This window comes from Ochotona princeps, chromosome 10, assembly GCF_030435755.1.
Source record: "Ochotona princeps isolate mOchPri1 chromosome 10, mOchPri1.hap1, whole genome shotgun sequence".
Classification (NCBI taxonomy): Eukaryota; Metazoa; Chordata; class Mammalia; order Lagomorpha; family Ochotonidae; genus Ochotona; species Ochotona princeps.
Window position 1 is genome coordinate 26,427,217 of NC_080841.1, and position 17,769 is coordinate 26,444,985.

The 17,769-nt window shown below is 40.9% G+C and overlaps 1 protein-coding gene across 1 annotated transcript in view; it reads left to right on the top strand.

Moving 5' to 3' along the window:
• Positions 1 to 17,173, top strand: part of TGFB2 (transforming growth factor beta 2) — an 83,592-nt gene extending 66,419 nt beyond the window's left edge. Inside the window, exons 3-7 of the mRNA XM_004578634.4 lie at positions 9,036 to 9,168; positions 9,291 to 9,401; positions 10,882 to 11,059; positions 12,697 to 12,850; positions 16,056 to 17,173. Coding sequence (XP_004578691.1) covers positions 9,036 to 9,168; positions 9,291 to 9,401; positions 10,882 to 11,059; positions 12,697 to 12,850; positions 16,056 to 16,214 — 735 coding nt within the window. The 3' untranslated portion in view covers positions 16,215 to 17,173. The remainder of the gene's footprint in view (positions 1 to 9,035; positions 9,169 to 9,290; positions 9,402 to 10,881; positions 11,060 to 12,696; positions 12,851 to 16,055) is intronic.
• Positions 17,174 to 17,769: the final 596 nt, after the last annotated feature.

Consider the following 17,769-nt stretch of genomic DNA (forward strand, 5'->3'; position numbering starts at 1 on the left):
GACTAAAGTTAGTAACTCAGGGTCAGACTGAGTGAGGAAAAAATCATGATTGTAGCCAGCAGAGTGAATGTCCAATTCAGAATCTGTTAATCACTTCATATGAGTCTTTCCAAACACTTGTAAACATTCAATACATTTAAAACATGAGAAACTTTAAAGACATTTAAAAAACAAGATGAGCTAACACTGTTTAACCTAGTGTCAGTTTTACTCTATGGCCCTCCTGTTAAATTTCCTTTGCTCGCTTGAAGTCTGATTGCATGGGCCTCTTGGAACTCATGCTATCTAAATATGGAAAGCAACATTGAATTCCCAGTGCCTTCTTACAACTTTTTCAATGTCTCATAGGAGTGTAAGGGACGTTGCTCTTGGTGTGTCAGCCAAATCCTGAGTTGATTTACAGCATTATTCCTTTAAGACTAAGGTTTTTCCCAGGCTATAGCTTTGCCTCTAGACTGCTACTTTAATGCTCCCATAAAAATTGTTGGTAAAATGAGTGACTTGTGCCTCTATCCATCCAAACCCTAGTTGGCTGATTTCCAGTGGCAGAGAAGTGAATTAATCCTTTTGTGTAGGGTATAGCAATTCAGTAATAAGATTAGATTCTTGCTGGTAGTGACCTGTGAGTATTTTGCATATATTGCATGTAATGTGTATGTCAATAAGATAATGGAAGTTTCATTGAGATGTCTCTGTGGGTAAAATATAAGTAGGAAACAACTACAGTATTTTTCCTTTTTTTTGTTTGATTTACTCACTTGGCACATTGTTACCAAGATTCATCCATGTTTCAGATGAATGTTACAGTGTGTGTCAGAATTTCATTCCTTTTGTGGTTGAATAATATGTGTATGTGTAAATAATACATGTAAAAAGTTAGGTATGTATAAACTAACTTTTTCTTTTTCCATTCATCTGTTGTTGATGGATGCTGTCTCTACCCCCTTACTTTTTGGCCATTTTGGATAATGCTGCTATTGACATTGGTTGCTCTGCTTGAGTCTTTGCTTTCGGCTCTTTTGAATATATTATTTCTGGAAGAATTTCTGATCTGTATGATAATTACACACATTTCCTATTTAGGAACTATTTTCCAAAACTCACTTTTTCTTTTTTTCTTTAAGCAGTTTCTCTTCATGAAGTCTTTCTAAGATATCCAACTTGACTTTTTTTTTTTTTCACAAACAGCTATCTTTACATTTGGTCCTATGGTTTGCCATTTGTAAACATTTCTAAATATGTCAGTTGCATAATTCTAACAAGTCCAAGTGTCATTAGCATATTTAGGAACATATGCAATTGCTATTTATTAAGCATGCAACTCAATTGTTAAGACCAAAAGTACTTGGAGAGATTTTCCGGCAGGGAGCCCTAGTGTGCTGTGGACTACCAATATGAATTTCTGAACAAATTGGGAATAGGTGATACCTATTAATTGTTCACGCAGAGACCAGTTAAGATGCAAGCTTCAATAGATGCTAAAATTAAACTAAATTATCTTTGTGTAAAACATATTTAAAAAGTTAGGAGCAAATGCTAAATGGAGCTGGTCATAGCTACATGTTTGTGACTGTTAACATCCATAGCGATTCAAGAAAACAGCAAAGGCTTTTTAAACAGAAGGAAAAAATTGACTAATCTGGCCACTAATTAAAAATTGACTAATCTGGAATTTAAGAAGGTATTAATGACTAGTAGGTTTTCCATGGTGTCTGTTTTTAATGCTTTAATTTGTCATGGTGCAAAATGAGAGATAAATATGGAAACAAAGTTGTATCTGTTTTAAGAAGACACCTTTCTCAAGATTTTGTGTTGGAATATGATTAAAAGTTTTTCTAGATGATTCCGAATAAAAATAATAAAGCTGTAGGAGGAATATTTGTTTTTCAAAATTTATTTTATTTACTTGTGAAGCAGAGTTACGCAGACAGCAGGACAGAAAGGCAGAGGGAAAGAGGGACAGAGAGCTTTTCATCTCTTGTTCTTTCCCCAAATAGTCACGGTGGCAGGGGTTGGACCAGGCTGAAGCCAGGAGACAGAAGCGCCATCCTGTCTCTCACAAGGGTGCAAGGGCTCAAGCACTTGGGCCATCTACCACTGTCTTCCCAGGTGCTTAAGAGGGAGCTTGATGAAAAATGGAGCTGCCAGGACCTGTAGCAGCAGCCATAGACGGTATCAACGTTGCCAAAAGCAGCTTTATCTGCTAAGCCACAGTATCAGTCAAGAGAAGAAATATATTTTTTTAAAGATTTATTTTTATTTATTTATTTTTTTACTTGAAAGTCAGATAGATATACAGAGAGGAGGAGAGAGAGAGGAAGATCTTCCGTTTGCTGATTCACTCCGCAAGTGGCCGCAAGGATCAGAACCGCACCAATCCGAAGCCAGAAGCCAGGGGCCTGGAACCTCCTCTTGGTCTCCCACATGGGTTCAGGGTCCCAAGGCTTTGGGCCATCCTTGAATGCTTTCCCAGGCAACAAGCAGAGAGCTGGCTGGAAAGCGGGGCTGCCAGGATTAGGACTGTTATGCATATGGAATCTTGAGTTGTGCAAGCCGAGGACTTTAGCCGCTAGGCTATTGCACTGGGTCTGAGGAAGAATACTTTAATACATCTCTCCATTCATCTTTGCTAGAAACTCAAATGATTAAGGGTTTAGGAAATTGTTCCTCTAAGTATAGTCTGAAGAAACTCGGTTTATTTAACTTAGAGAGAGAAAGTAAGCATGCTGAGGGGGATGTAATAATAGCCTCCTTTCGGAAAACAGCTGTTTTCACTGAGAACTGGGTAAGAAGAATGGAATTAAATTACAACAAGTAGATTTAAGAAGTCTTTGGAATTGAGACAACAAACCCACAAGACCAATGTCACTTCTCTATTGCAGAAGTATGTAGCCAACTCTCTTTTTTGAATTGTTTAAATATCATTTTTTTATTGACTCTTAAGCTAGTAAATGAACACAAGCAAAAAAAAAAAAAAAAAAAAAATTAGAGGAGAGGCAGGCATTTGCTAGAGTGGCTCAAAGAGCTTAACCCTAGTCGGAGTTCCGGGGTTTGATCGCAGCTCCCTCCCAATCCGGCATCCTTCTGTTGCACACCGTGGGAGGCACTTGGTGATAACTCAGGTGCTCGGGTCTCTTTCATACATGTGGGAAAGCCAGACTGAATTTCAGGTTTGGGTTTTTGCCTGGTACACCCATGTTGATGCAGGCATTTGCGGCATGCACATATAGATGGAAGATCTCTCTGTCTCTCTCTCATAAATTTAATTTGATATGATCTAGAGCTTTGGCTCATGTGAGAGTATGATGGTATCTATTGGTCATGTGTGACTGAGGAGGACAATATTAAGATTTAAAGGAAAAGGTTCTGAAACCTTTTTGCTTCCCTTTAACTTTCTCCTTTTAAAGAAAGGTGTTCTGATTTTGTATCATGAATGGATTTCCATGCTTTAACCAGTGAATGTTTTTTTCTGTTTGGCTAAGAAAACCATGTGTTTCTTTTTTTTTTAAAATTATCTGTCTTCAATGAGAATGAATATATATGTATATGTTATACATATGTCACAAATAATTCATTCAATAATGAAAGCAATGTTTTGTTATAGGTGGAACTTATCAGTGTTAGCTATCTGAAGATGAATAACATATGCTGTGATAATTAGAAGCATGGCAAATATGCAGATCATTATGGAATAGCACTCTGGTAGATAAGTTAGGGCAAGAATTTAAAGACAAAAAATTATTTGTGAGTATAATCCTTTTTTTTTCTTTTTTTTTCTAATTTGATTTTTTATTATATTTTTGACAATCTTTACATAGTTAATTAGGGGAAAAAGGTTCAAGGGCTATAGGGAAGTGGTAAGACTATTATTTCCATATTGTTTTCTTCATGTATCTGAGGTAAAGGGGGATATTGAGGGAGAAGCCCCAATCAGTTTCCCACCCACCCCAAGTCCCGGATGTGGGGCATGCTCTGAGATACTTGCTCAAGTGGTTTTGATAGTTCACCAGTTATGAATGCTGCCAATCTCGCCACTCCAAGCACGATGAGGTCATTGAAGAATCCACTGATTGACATAGTCCATCATAGAGTCTCTGTTTGCCCAGTATTTCGCTGCCAACATATAGCTGAGGTGGTTGATTGACTTATTTTGTCTTCTGTCTTGTCTTGGTTAGGGTTCTGAGTCCGGCATTTCGATTGGGGAGATCCCCAAAGAAACTTTGAGGTATTCCCAGACCAGATTCTTATATGTTCTAGCAAGCACAGGGCCCAGCACAGTCCATCTCCACGATCAGCTGGTGGTTGCAATTGCTGGGTTGATTCTGTTTCCAGCCCTGACTTGCACTGGAACCAATGGGTGTTGCAGCCCAGCCTGGTTCTGCCCAGCACATACTCGGCCTTCAGGTAAACCAGTGGGAGCTGCATCCCAATCAGAGCGACCCACAATAACCCCCACCAGGCCCGCCCCCTAAACTGGTTTGCCAGTATGTGTAGCAGACTAGTACAGTCTGTCCCACATCCCATTTGGCTCTCGTACATGTCGATGGATATTGAAGCTTAGTTCTATCTAATCAGCTCAACTATCCAGCCCTCATGACTGTTGTTGAGTGCCTCTCTGTCTAGCCACCCCAGCACCCCCCTCGCCCGTCCTAGTTTTCGTGACCTCCCATGGGGGTGGTAACCCAAGAGGGAGGAGCCCACTATTTCCCTCCCAGGTCTCTCTCACTCCCAGATTATGCACTCTCCAGGTGGTTCTGTGGTTTGACTTGACAGAATTAGCCCTCAGTGCCAGCTTCTGCCAGCTGATGCTGCGGCTAAGCCCAAACAACCCTCACCCACTCTAATTTTTGTTTGCACCAGTGGGAGTAATCAGCCAGCCTGGTTTTTCCCTGATCTAGTCCACATGAGGCGCACAGGTGTTATAGCCCTGGTTAGTCTGGTCTGTCCCCATCCCAGCCCATGCTCTCCAGTGGGAGTAGCTGTCCGGCAAGGGGACCCCCCACTTATTCCCCCTGCCGGCTCTGCCCCCTCGCTTCCTGGTTCTCACGTGTGTACTGGTTGGGTGCTGCGGTCACATCCAGTACAGGCAACCTCACCCTGGCATTCCGTATTGTGCACTGGTTTTTGTTGCAACCAAACCTGGCTCAACCCACACTCTGTTCTGGTGCTCGGATTTGCCAGTGGATGACATGAACTGATTCAGCCTGGTCTGCCCCCGACCCATGCCAAATATATGCCAGTGGGAAACTTTCCATGGCCTATTCTGGACTGTTTCCTATCATGCTTCTTGCGTTTACATGCAGGGACTGTGTCCTGCCAGAGGAGTTGCCCAGGCTCCTCCATCAGAACCCCTCCCAATGCCAGATTTTGCGCATACCAGGGGGTCCATGAGCCAGACCTACTCAGTCCACCTCCTGTCCTAGCAGGAACAGTGGCTTTTCTTGGCTGGCTTTCAACCCATTCTGGTTCTTGTTGTTGGATGTTTCAGCCCAGCCATGGCTCGTCCATACCCACATATGGCTCACATACGGCTCAGTAGGGGTTGAGACCTAGCCTAGACCATCCCACATCTCCCCTGGTCCTCCAGGACACCAGACAGTGTTGGGGTCTGACCCGGCCTGGTGCATGCAGTCCCAGTCCACACTTGTGCCAAGGGAGAATACAACCATTTCCTGATCAGAGCACAGCCCCCATTCCAGCCCACGCGCCCATTGGTGGGAACTTCAATCCAGTTAGGGTGTCCCCTTAGCTCCCCAATCAGGCCTGTTCCCAGCCGTAGATCACGTGCCTGCGGTGGTTGCTCTGACTCAGCTTAGCTCAGCCCCTCACCTGTCCTGGCCTCTGCCTTAGACACTGTAGCTTAGCATCCCTGGCTCACGCAGACCAGTAGGTGCAAGAGCCTAGCTTGGCATGATCTGTGCTCCATGCTGGTTCCTAGTTTTGCTTGTGAGCTAAGGTTTGCTCAGTCCTGCCTGGTACACCCCATTCCATTACCAATTCACACATTAGCCAGCTGTTGGAGCTACTTTGCCCAGCTTGTCTGACCCCCGGGTCTGGACTGCATGTTCACCAGCGGGAGCTATGACTCGCCAGGGGCATTTCCCAAGTTCCTTCACTTGGTCCACTCCCCGATCCAGTTCTCATACATGCCAATGGGTTTTACCAGTGCCTGGCTCAGTCTGGCCTTCCATTTGGCCATGTATGAGCTGGTGAATGTTGCAGCCTGGACCACCCCACACCCTATTCAGGATGTACATTTGGGTGCTGCTGCCTTGACCAGCCCAGACTGTTGTGGGTTCCTTTACCTGTGATTGATGGCAGGCTCTTTGGTCACACCTAGCTTGGTCCATCACCACCCAAACTCTTGAGCTAACCAGTGGGGCTAGAATTTCCACAGGTTGTGGCTCACACATCCCCCACAGACTCTATCCCCAGATATGGTTCTCAAGTGCTAGTTAATGTTATGGCCCTGCCTAATGTGACCCGTCTGCTGATCCATCATCATGTCAGGTAATAGGATATTCTGCTGGACAAGCCCCGAGCCTTAACTTTTGTATGAACTGGTGTTCGGTGCTCAGCATTGTTAAGTGATTACAAGTTCTTCAAAGGAAGAGTTACTGTCATTGGGAATCTTTAGGATTGACTCACATCCTAGAAGCACTGTGGGTTCAACCTGGAACTACCTAAGCAGCGATTCAAAGAACCAAAACCCCAGAGCTCCCTGTCCGGGCGGCCAGCAGGTGGAGCCTGGCACCAAATGGCACACTGGCCACCTGGGGACAGCTCACCACGTGCACATGGTGACTGGCGTGTGGGATCCAGGCATGAGACACCCCGTCCTGAGGCCCACCAGTAGCCGGAAGGCTGCTGGAAGTTTAAACCCCCCAGGCCCAAGGTCGCGCCCCTCCCCAATCCCATTTACCGCCCAAAGAGGGCAGTGGGTGGGTCCCGGACCTACCCAGTCATGGAGACTTCCCCCCTTGGTGTACTCACCCCAAAGGGAGCAGCCCCCGGAGCCCAGGCAGGCCTGGGGACAGCTCACCACGTGCACATGATGGGTGGCATGTGGGATCTAGGCATGAGATGCCCCGTCCTGAGGCCCACCAGCAGCCGGGAGGCTCTGAGTATAATCCTAATCTAGCCAATGAGAAAGATCAGATTTTTAAATCATTGCTATCCTATGTTAGGTTAATTGTATGATTTATGCTGAATTGAGTAAGTGGTGTCTTATTTGCCCAACTGGGAATATTTTCAAGAAAAGGTTTAATTCCTGGAGGATTGCCTGCTTTTTTTTTTTTTTAAGATTTATTCATTTCTATTGGAAAGTCAGATATACAGAGAGGAGAGACAGAGAGGAAGATCCTCTGTCCATTTAATCACTCCCCAAGCTGCTGCAATGGCTGCAGCTGCTCTGATCCTAAGCCAGGAGCCAGGAACTTCTTATGGGTCTCTCATGCTGGTGCAGAGTCCAAGGCTTTGGGCCATCCTCGACTACTTTCCCAAGCCACAAGCAGGGAACTGGATGGGAAGTGGGGCTGCCGGGATTAGAACCAGGGCCATATGGGATCCTCGCGCATTCAAGGCGAGGACCTCAGCCACCAGACCACCGCACTTTTTACTGTGCTTCTTTTATCTCAGAAAAAGCATCTCCGTTCTGTCATGACTATCTTAGGATTGTTTTATTTTGTGGAGCTTATTGTATTGTAGGGGAAGAGCTGTATACTTGTGTTTGTCTAAAATTCATGAGGGCACTAAGAGTCCAGTTACATGAATTTCTTTCTTTTTCTATACTGTTCAATCATTAACATGAATTTCTTTCTATTTCTATACTGTTCAGTCCATAACAAGGTCTGCACTGCCAAATATTCCAGGAAGCACCTGTTCACAAATTATCTGAACCATGTTATGTACAGATGGGAAAGGAAAGAGCATTTTGAAATAATTGGAAGGCTACTTATTTTTACTTTGTAAGATTTAGAGAAAGTAAATCTAGGTATGCAGTAATAGTAACAGTTACAGTTAATAGTCACTATTGATTCAATTGAATGCTGTGCTTTGAAATGATATCAAATGGAAGACTTGGTGTTGATCTGGAGAAGCTTATTAACTTGCCTGAGTGACTAAATTGCTATGTATGAAATGACCGCAGAAAAGTTAGACTATCAGGAAGGATAGCCTGAACCGACAGAACTCAAGCCCCTAAGAAATGAGAAATACAAAGCTATCCTGTTTGGATGGGATTTACTATACCTCTAGGAGTCTTGGGACCGTGGTTTGGTTGATAAAACGTTTTTCTAACCCCCAAAAAACATGCTACAGTTTATGTTCCCATGTTTGAATTAGATGCAGCTTTCTAAAGTCCCAATGATGAGGCTGGCTTGCTCGCACAAGGCTTTCTACACTCTGTGCCAAACTGCTCATGCCCAGCTTCATTCTTAGCCTGCAGGATATGGAATATTTTTATAAATCACAGCATGTCACATGATAGTAAAAATCCCAGCAAGAGACTGACCTCAAAAACTAAGGCATGACACACATTTTAGTTGCAGTGGATTTAGGAACTGAGATTAGGACCTTTCTCTGTTAAAAAGAAATGTGTAATTCTGGGCCTTTGGAGGGAGAACACGGGTCCTTTGAACTGGGTCTCTACCCTTGTCCCCCTCTCACCCCAGATCTCCAAATTAAAGAAGCAGGGAGACAGAACAACAAAACCATTAAATTAATAGCATAGACTTTATTGCTGAAATCTTGCAAAGCTTATGTCAGCAAAATAAAATAATTACTGTCACTTTCTTTTAGCTTTATGATTCCTGTCACGTTTATCATAACATGCAACTGATTTAGTAGCAGCAGTTTTCATGGCAAATGGCCTGATATTGTGTTTTTATGCATGTTGCCATGCCATTGAGATGACAATACATGGGCGTATAAAAGTGGAGCTAAATTTAGATAATGAATGGGGATAATGTTAATGGTTTTGATTTGGTCTTGCTGTTTTTGTGCCAGCTGAGCTTTTTGTCTCTTTATCTTCCTAGATTCTCAAATCCAAAGATTTAACATCTCCAACCCAGCGCTACATTGACAGCAAAGTGGTGAAAACAAGAGCAGAGGGCGAATGGCTCTCCTTCGACGTAACGGATGCTGTTCATGAATGGCTTCACCATAAAGGTCACAAACCACTCTCTCTTCTCTCTAGAAAGTTGGGAGCCCTAAGTTACTATAGAAGTTGAGTGCAGATTTAAGGATGTACACACACATACAAATGACGTCTTTGACTTCATGTTTTCCAGACAGGAATCTGGGATTTAAAATAAGTTTACACTGTCCCTGCTGCACCTTTGTACCATCTAATAATTACATCATCCCAAATAAAAGCGAAGAACTAGAAGCAAGATTTGCAGGTAACTGAAACTGGATCAAACAGAAGGGTGGGAAAGACCTATGTTGATAACATTATGTGAAGATAAACGAATTTGTATATGAATGTGATTGCTTGGTGAGCTATGGGGCATTTCAATCATTTGGGTCACAATATAGTTGGAGAAAGATATGAAAAGATAGAAAAGGTTTGGATTGGGGGGTTGCTTTTGCTGGTTTTTGCTGTTCAGTGATCAGTGATGACTCGGTCGGCACTAACTCAAATTCATTGACCCTCCAAACTATAAAATAGACTGTCAGCACTTTATTCTTTAAGCAAACTAGTTTTCTATGCCTACTGATATGAAAGAAGAATCCATTGATAATTATTTCAATCAGATTTCAAGAACTCACAACTGGGCTTTATGGGAGAAAGGAGACCCTTTGTGCCATGTGTCAGAACTCCACATTTTTCTTAGCCTGCAACCAATATTTTGAATGGGTTTCTTATCACTCTTTAATAATTTTCTCCAAACACCTAAAAAGGTTTCGGTTTTCTGGATGCTCATCTTTGAGTGAATTAGCCCAAAAAGTCAGCAACTGTGACAAGACACCAAGGGTTTAAGCCATTTCATGTGTTCGATAATGAGTCACTGGACATTGAGAAGTGAGCAGGAAAGTTGTGCCCATGAGCTGGTGATCTCTTAGCCCATACTGCCCAGAAAGCAAGCTGATTTCCCTTTCCTGCTAATATCACCCATGACTTCCATTCACATTTAAAAAGCTACAGTGGCCCTTGCTCATGGAAAAATACTCCCAGCAGAATAGAGATTTATTTCAGTTTTTAACCTAGTCATGATTCTCCAGAGTGCAGAGATTAAATGCTTAAACTGGCAGTCTCTTGAGCATGCTTTGGGGAGCTCAAGTTTCTAAAATCTCAGATGGAATCAGGATGCCATAAAATAAATGAAAAAGCCCTTTCTTCACAGCTTCCCAAAATAGCATTAGCCAAGGGTGACTTCTGTTTCACTTGAACTTAATTCACTGTGATTTAACTAAGTCTTAGTTTATGTTCATTCGAATAGTCTTTTGAGTGTTGGTCTCAGGGACAGTGTGAACCCGTGGGTGACAAGGCTTAGTCTATGGCTGTGTGTGCAAGTTGTTGAGGGTTTGAACACAGTGTAAACTGAAGGCTGACTAAAATAAACCACTCCATTGCACTTGAATCACAGGGGCAGAGTTCTTCTGTGATGACTTTCATACCAACAGCCCTGCCTTTGACACTGAACTGCCCTTGGATAGGAGTCCCTTGTAGAAGTGTTAATGATCACCTGTGGTAGTACTGTCATACTATATGTGTTTCCATGGAGAATGACTGTAGTGAAGTGCTGTTGCCATGGTGGTCATCACTGCTATTTGTGACAATCTGCAGAGTAAAACAATAAATAAATATGTATTATATACAGTTGACTATATTTGATAAGGTAAAGCTAAATGTTTATTACCCAAATGCATTTTTTCAAGGTATTGATGGCACCTCCACATATACCAGTGGTGATCAGAAAACTATAAAGTCCACTAGGAAAAAAAACAGTGGGAAGACCCCACATCTCCTGCTAATGTTATTGCCCTCCTACAGACTTGAGTCACAACAGTCCAACCGGCGGAAGAAGCGTGCTTTGGATGCAGCCTATTGCTTTAGGTAAAGGAAATTAAAGTCAAACCAAGTAATTGCACCTGTTAACTGTTTAATTGCCTTTTCTCCTGCTACATATTGACCTGTATTGAACTTTTTGCTTGAGGCCGGGTATCATCTGTTATAATTCTTATCTCTGATAACGTTCTTTCCAGTGTCTTACAATTGCTATTTTTGTGTTGTATTCATCAGTTCTCTAACAATGTAGAAAGAGCAGAGGGTGAAAACTAGCCCCTAAATGTTTCCTCAAATTCATGTGAGATGCTTTGTTGTTGATAAAGAAAAGAAACTCTCTAATCCCCAATGCAAATATGAGTTCAGTGGATTGTATCTGTAATTAGGGAAGAGCCACGAGCCTAGGAACCCTAGGAGCTGTCACCCTCCCGATGCCATGCCTGTGGTCACATCTCCTTCACAGTAACAGTATTCAATGATAGAACATTGCCTTTCTTGTCATATCTACAGAGCACGAGAGAAGTAAAGGAATAGATTGAGAAGTTATATCTCATTCCTATAGGAATTTATTACATAACTATGCTCTGTGGTTTCTTATGAAATTTCATAAAGGTGGCCTATTTACTTGGCAAATTCAGGGCAGTGAAGAATCCTTGCTATTGAAGTTCTCCAAGTGTCAGAAGCCACGTAGAAAGTGGTCTTTTTGTACTGATAAAAATTATTCATCCATTTCTCATCCATTTCTCAGTTGATAGGCTAAAAATGCATAAAATTGCTACTAACATTTTTGAGCAAGCAACTTTTTCTTTCTTTTAGACCTGTTCCTATATATATGCTACTCAAAGTGAATTAGTATGTCAGAAAATAAATCGGAGCAGCATTTGGCCTTGTGGTTTAAGTGCTCTGATTCCCTACCAGAGTGCCTGATTCAGTCGCAGACGCCAGCTTCCTGCTGATGTGTGCTGTGGGAGTATCCCTGAGAGGGCACAGTGAAGGCTCAAGTCACTGGAGTCCTGCCACCTAGGTGGAAGTCATGGATTGAGTTCTCAGCTCTCAGCTTTTACCCCAGCTAGTCATGGGAGCCTGGGAAATAAACCAGTAAATTTGGAAAAGAATTTTAAAATTCAGTACAGAGTTCTTGCTGTAGTCTTCTAAATATTTCTTTCAGTAGCTCTTTATGAGGACACACACAAATTTGTGGCTAACACAATGGCATGAATTAGCTGACAGCTATTACAACTTGCGCTTTAATATAAATCCAAATTTCATTTCAAGAAAGTTTACCTTTAACTTTTCATTTGCAATCTAAGGGATATATTTTATTGAAAAACAGATGTTGCTCTTAATTCATTTCCTATTTGAAAGGGCAGTTGGCAGGACTATCCAGTGTCATTTCAGAAGGGCTTGGTCTAGTCTTTAAGTCTAGTCATTTGAAGGTTGAGGTTTTCTAGGCCAAAGACAAGGGAGTCAGGATATAGAATTCCAAAGGAAGAGTAGTCCAGCAAATCACATCACCTCGTGAATGTCTCTTGAGATTGTATTATAACCATTAAAATTTGGCTCATGATAATGTCCCATTGAAGGTTTTTCAGGTGAATGAATGTGTTGTTTTTCTTGTTTGGGGTAAGGCATGTGTAGAGCGGGGAAAGGAATCAGTTTAACATCCACACTGCTCTTTCTTTTAACAGAAATGTACAGGATAATTGCTGCCTACGCCCACTTTACATTGACTTCAAGAGGGATCTCGGGTGGAAATGGATACATGAACCCAAAGGGTATAATGCCAACTTCTGTGCCGGGGCATGCCCATATTTATGGAGTTCAGATACTCAGCACAGTAGGGTAAGTCTGACCAACTTATCTCTTTTGTTCTTGGGGTACCAATGTAAGTCTTCTGAATGAGTTGTTTGCTTAGTGCTCCTACAGTTTTCACACATCTCTGGGTACTGGATAAATTCCATTATCTCTTTTAAAAGATCTTTGTTTCTGTTCATTTTCATTTGTTTGAAAGGTAGAGTGAGAGAATGATAGAGTTAGATTGAGAGTAAGAGATCTTCATACATGTGCTGCCAAAATGAATGAGAGAGAGAAAGAGAGAGAGAGCTTACATCTTATGGTTCATTCGCCAAATACCCACAAAACTTAGGGGTTGGAACCCCATCCTGGTGTCTCTTGGGTGACAGGAGACCAAATACTTGAGTCAGCATCTAAGAAGCTGGATCAGAAACAGAAAATTCAGTGTTCGAATCAGCACTCCAACATGAAATATAAGCATTCCAAATAGTAGCTTAACCTGATGTGCCACAGTGGATGCTCCAGAAATCCTTTTTAGATGAAAAAGAAGAAGTAGGACATGAATGAAATCAGAAAGCAATACTAATCCATTTCAAACCAGTCTCATTTTTCTAATTGGATTAGAGGCATCTTGAAAGTTTTGTTGAATTTTTTTTTAATATTCAAAACTACCGGCTATAAATAAATAGGTAGCCAAAACCAAAATTTGAATATAAATTTCATGCACACATTACTAAGATGTGAAGGGAAGAGGTTTAGGTCTGCATCAACAAAAGGAGTGATTTTCACAGAAAATCAGGACGGCCATATTGCAATGAACATTAGGGGCTCAGTAGGTGTTTTGGCATACAACGTTGCTTGTGTATGGCAATTAGAGAGTCATTTAACCTGTCTGATCCTCAATTTACTATTAGTGAAAAGGAATGTCTCTATATTATAAATAATCTTTAAAAGGAAAGGGAGTTGAAGTGGGGGAATTCCTGTACCTATAAAACTGTATCATAAAAATAATAACAATTAAAAATAAATAAAACAGTAGCGCCAAACATAAGGGTGGACGTGAAGCGCAAAAAGCTGATACATGTGAACATGATCTTAAAATTAATATCATCTGAATTAGTTGTCCCTCTTTATCTCCCCAAATAAATACTTTTTAAAAATTATTAGCATATCTGAATCTTTTAAAAAATATTTCCCATGGTAAATGAGAATTTGAATATCTTGTAAAGTTCCTTCAATGAAGATAGAGGACTAATGGAGAAGGAAGGTCTTAAATTTAATGCTACAGTTTCCGGAACAGATTAGTGAAGACTTTCTATGAATAATATTTTTTTCATACCCTACTTCTCTGTGATTTATAATGTAGGAGTTAAATATATGCAGCATATCATAAATTATCTTATGCAACCCACTCTTTTTTTTCTAAAGAAATTGGGTTTTTAACTCAGATCCATGACTTGCTCAAGATCAAAAAGAAAATTAGTCACAAACTAAGACTTGAAATGCATGCCTTGTTTTACATACAGGCCTCCATTGATTCTGTCTTACTGAGTTTGATTTCTGAAATGTGGCTCCATGTTGGAGTTTCTGTTCTGCTTTTTATGCCTCTGTAAATCTCCCTACCGAGCAGGCAGCAGAAAACCACCTTCAGTGCAGGGAAGGAGAACGAATCTGCTGCCAAGGAGATCACATAATGAATTCAGCTGAATGCACAAGTTTGGGGGTGATCAATTATTTTAGACAATCTGTATTGTAACCCCCCTTCTTTAGTTTCTATGAAAAATCAGGTGTTAGCGGAATAAGAAGTTTATTTATCTATCAATGCCTGCATATGCTGGGATGGAAATTGACAAATATGGCTCCCCATTTTTCAGCTGTTTTCCCACATCCCCTGTAGGCTTTGGCACTGTGGGGTAACCCTGTGCTTGGCCATGTGAGGTAAGCTTGTTCATGCCTGTCCCTTTGTCTGAGCTCTCTGGACAGGCTGCTTCACCTGGGCTGCGGCGGCAGTAGCTGTAATGTGGGCAAGACCCTGTTGCCAAGTAGAAACCTAATTCTCCTCTTTGATACACAGAGGGAGTGTGTGAAGGCTGAGCCCATGCTTGTTTTTCAGGGAGAGAGGAAGAATAACTATCATGGTCACAAATATGTGGTTTGGATAGTTACCCAAGAAGCCAGAGGTAGCTTAATAAAGTGCTCAGTGTTGCTGTGCTGAACAGATCTTCTGTCTTAGGTTGAAAAAGTTGCAGTGGATCTCGAGGAAAAGGTCACTTGCTATTTGACTAACACATTAATGGCATCCTTGGAAATGTCCCTATATCATCAGTGGGGAACCTACATACTTTCACGAGTGAAAATCACACACCCCTTTGACACAGAATGGGGTTATAGGCATACGGCACTAACTGTAGGCCTGCCTCTTTATTTTGTCCATACAAGATTAATCACAGGTCTACAAAGTCAAAACAATGCCTATGTAGAGACCCTCATCTCAAGGGAACTCAGTCTAGCTGAGGTTTGAAAATATATACTCATGAAATAACTTCACTAACAATGTGAAAAAAAAATGAAATTCTGAAGTTTTCAGGATTATGTGCAGCAAAGTACCCATCAAGAGTAAAGATTGGAAAAGCTTGGAAGATCCATTAGATGGACGATTCTATTCAATTTCATTTGGATAGAATAAGTTGTATAAGATTTATGGGGAAAAAAAAATCTGTGTCAGGAGTTGTGGCACAGTGAGTTGAGCGGGTGCTTGGGGCACGCACAGCTCATACTGGACTGCCTGAAATCCTGTCCTGGCCTTGTGCAATGCAGGAGGCAGCACACCGTGCCTTCCATACTCAAGTCCCTGTTTCTCTCTTCAAAGGGCTGCGTTCAGTCACTGCCTTGGAGAGTCAGCCTAACCCCTCCCCCGCTACTAGGTGCTTGGGTCTGGGAAGTGAACCAGCAGATTGAAGATGGCTCTTGCTGTTTCTTCCCTCTGTCAAGAAAAATAAGCTTTACAAAGAAAAAGACAAAGGCATTCTGTTAGAAAAGGATACATTTGGTGATTGCTGAAGACATGCGCCCATCTGTCTGTAACTAATAAGAGTAAAACAAAATGTAAACCCCAAGTAATTGAAATTACTTGCATAGTTCTGTGATTGGTAGGATAACAACATGAAATCATTGCTTTAACTTGTTTTAACAAGGATTGCCTTTATGTTTTTGTCTTTCCCTGTGCTGTCTCTCCTCTCCTGTGTCTTTTCAGGTCCTCAGCTTATATAACACCATAAATCCAGAGGCATCAGCTTCTCCTTGCTGTGTGTCCCAGGATTTAGAACCCTTAACAATTCTCTACTACATCGGCAAAACACCCAAGATTGAACAGCTATCTAACATGATCGTCAAATCTTGCAAATGCAGCTAAACGTTTTGGAAAGGTGGCAAGACAAAAATGATAATGTTGATAATGATGAATTTAATAGTAATGATGACGATGATGACAATGATGATGCTTATAACAAGAAAACATAGGAGAGCCTTGATTCATCAGTGTTAATTTTTTTTTTTTTGAAAAAGCGGTACTAATTCAAACACTTTGGAAGTTTCTGTTGTGTGTTAAAACTGCCATCTGAAACCAAGAAAGCTGAAAGCCTTATTCTACATTTCACCTACCTTGTAAGTGAGAGAGACAAGAAGCAAAATCTTTTTTATTTTAAGAAAAAAATAAACACTGGAAGAATTTGTTGGTGTTAATTATGTGAAAGAAAAAAACAGGAAAATCCCGCTAAGTGGAGTTGCTGTACGTACCGTTCCTATCCCATGCTTCACTTGACTTTTCTGTATTGCTATGCAATAGGCACTCTTCCCATTCTTACTCCTAGAGTTAACAGTGAGTTATTTATTGCGTGTTACTATATAATGAACATTTCATTGCCCTTGGAAAATAAAACAGGTGTACAAAGTGGAGACCAAATACTTTGCCAGAAACTCATGGATGGCTTAAGGAACTTGAACTTAAACGAGCCAGAAAAAAAGAGGTCGTACTATTGGGAAGAAAACCCAAGTGAGTTATTACATGTATGGCTGAACAAGTCTGCATTTAGATAAGGACCCTGAAAACTCATGATGCAATGTCCCAACTGCCTGAGGAAGCTTCTTAGAAGGTTAAACCATTAAAAAAAAAAAAAAAAAAAAAAAAGCTTGTTAATAAAGGAAACTTTGAGTCAGAATAAGTCTGTAGGATTTTTTCTTTTTAATTGTAAATGGTTCTTTGTCAGTTTAGTAAACCAATGAAATGTTGAAATGTGTTGCCATGATATACTGGTCAATCTTTGGACCTTAAAGTATTGCTGAATAGCTATGCGCTAGGATTTTTTTTTCTTTTCTTTTCTTTTTTTTTTTTTTTTTTTTTTTGGTAAATGTAACCATACCTGTATTATTAAAATAGATGGGTATAGAAGCCAGCATAATTGAAAACACATCTGCAGATCTCTTTTGCAAAGTATTAAATCAAAACATTAACTACTTATGTGTAATGTGTAAATTTTTACCATACTTTTTATATTGTGTAATAATGTCAACTATGATTTGGAATGGACTTCAATTTGGGCTGTTTTTAATGATCCCTCACAATTACATGTTTCCTTTAGCTGGCCAGTACTTTTGAGTGAAGACTCTTTTTACTTGCACTACGAATACGTTCCTTCTGGTGTTTGCTCTACTCGGGCTTGGTGTATATTGTCCATTATTGTGCATAAGCTACCTGGGTCTACTCCTTTTTCTTTCCTTTTACAGAAGATGGATTTGAGTTCAGTGGACTTTCTTCACCTTTTAAACGTTACTACTAATCAAATCGGGCCTTAAAAGCACCTGTGTTAGAAACATGGAGAATTTTCTAGATACGTAAATAATTAAAATAAAATGTGTTAGGTTTAGTAGGGATTTAAGGATCTGACTGAAACTCAGACTCTCAGAGACAC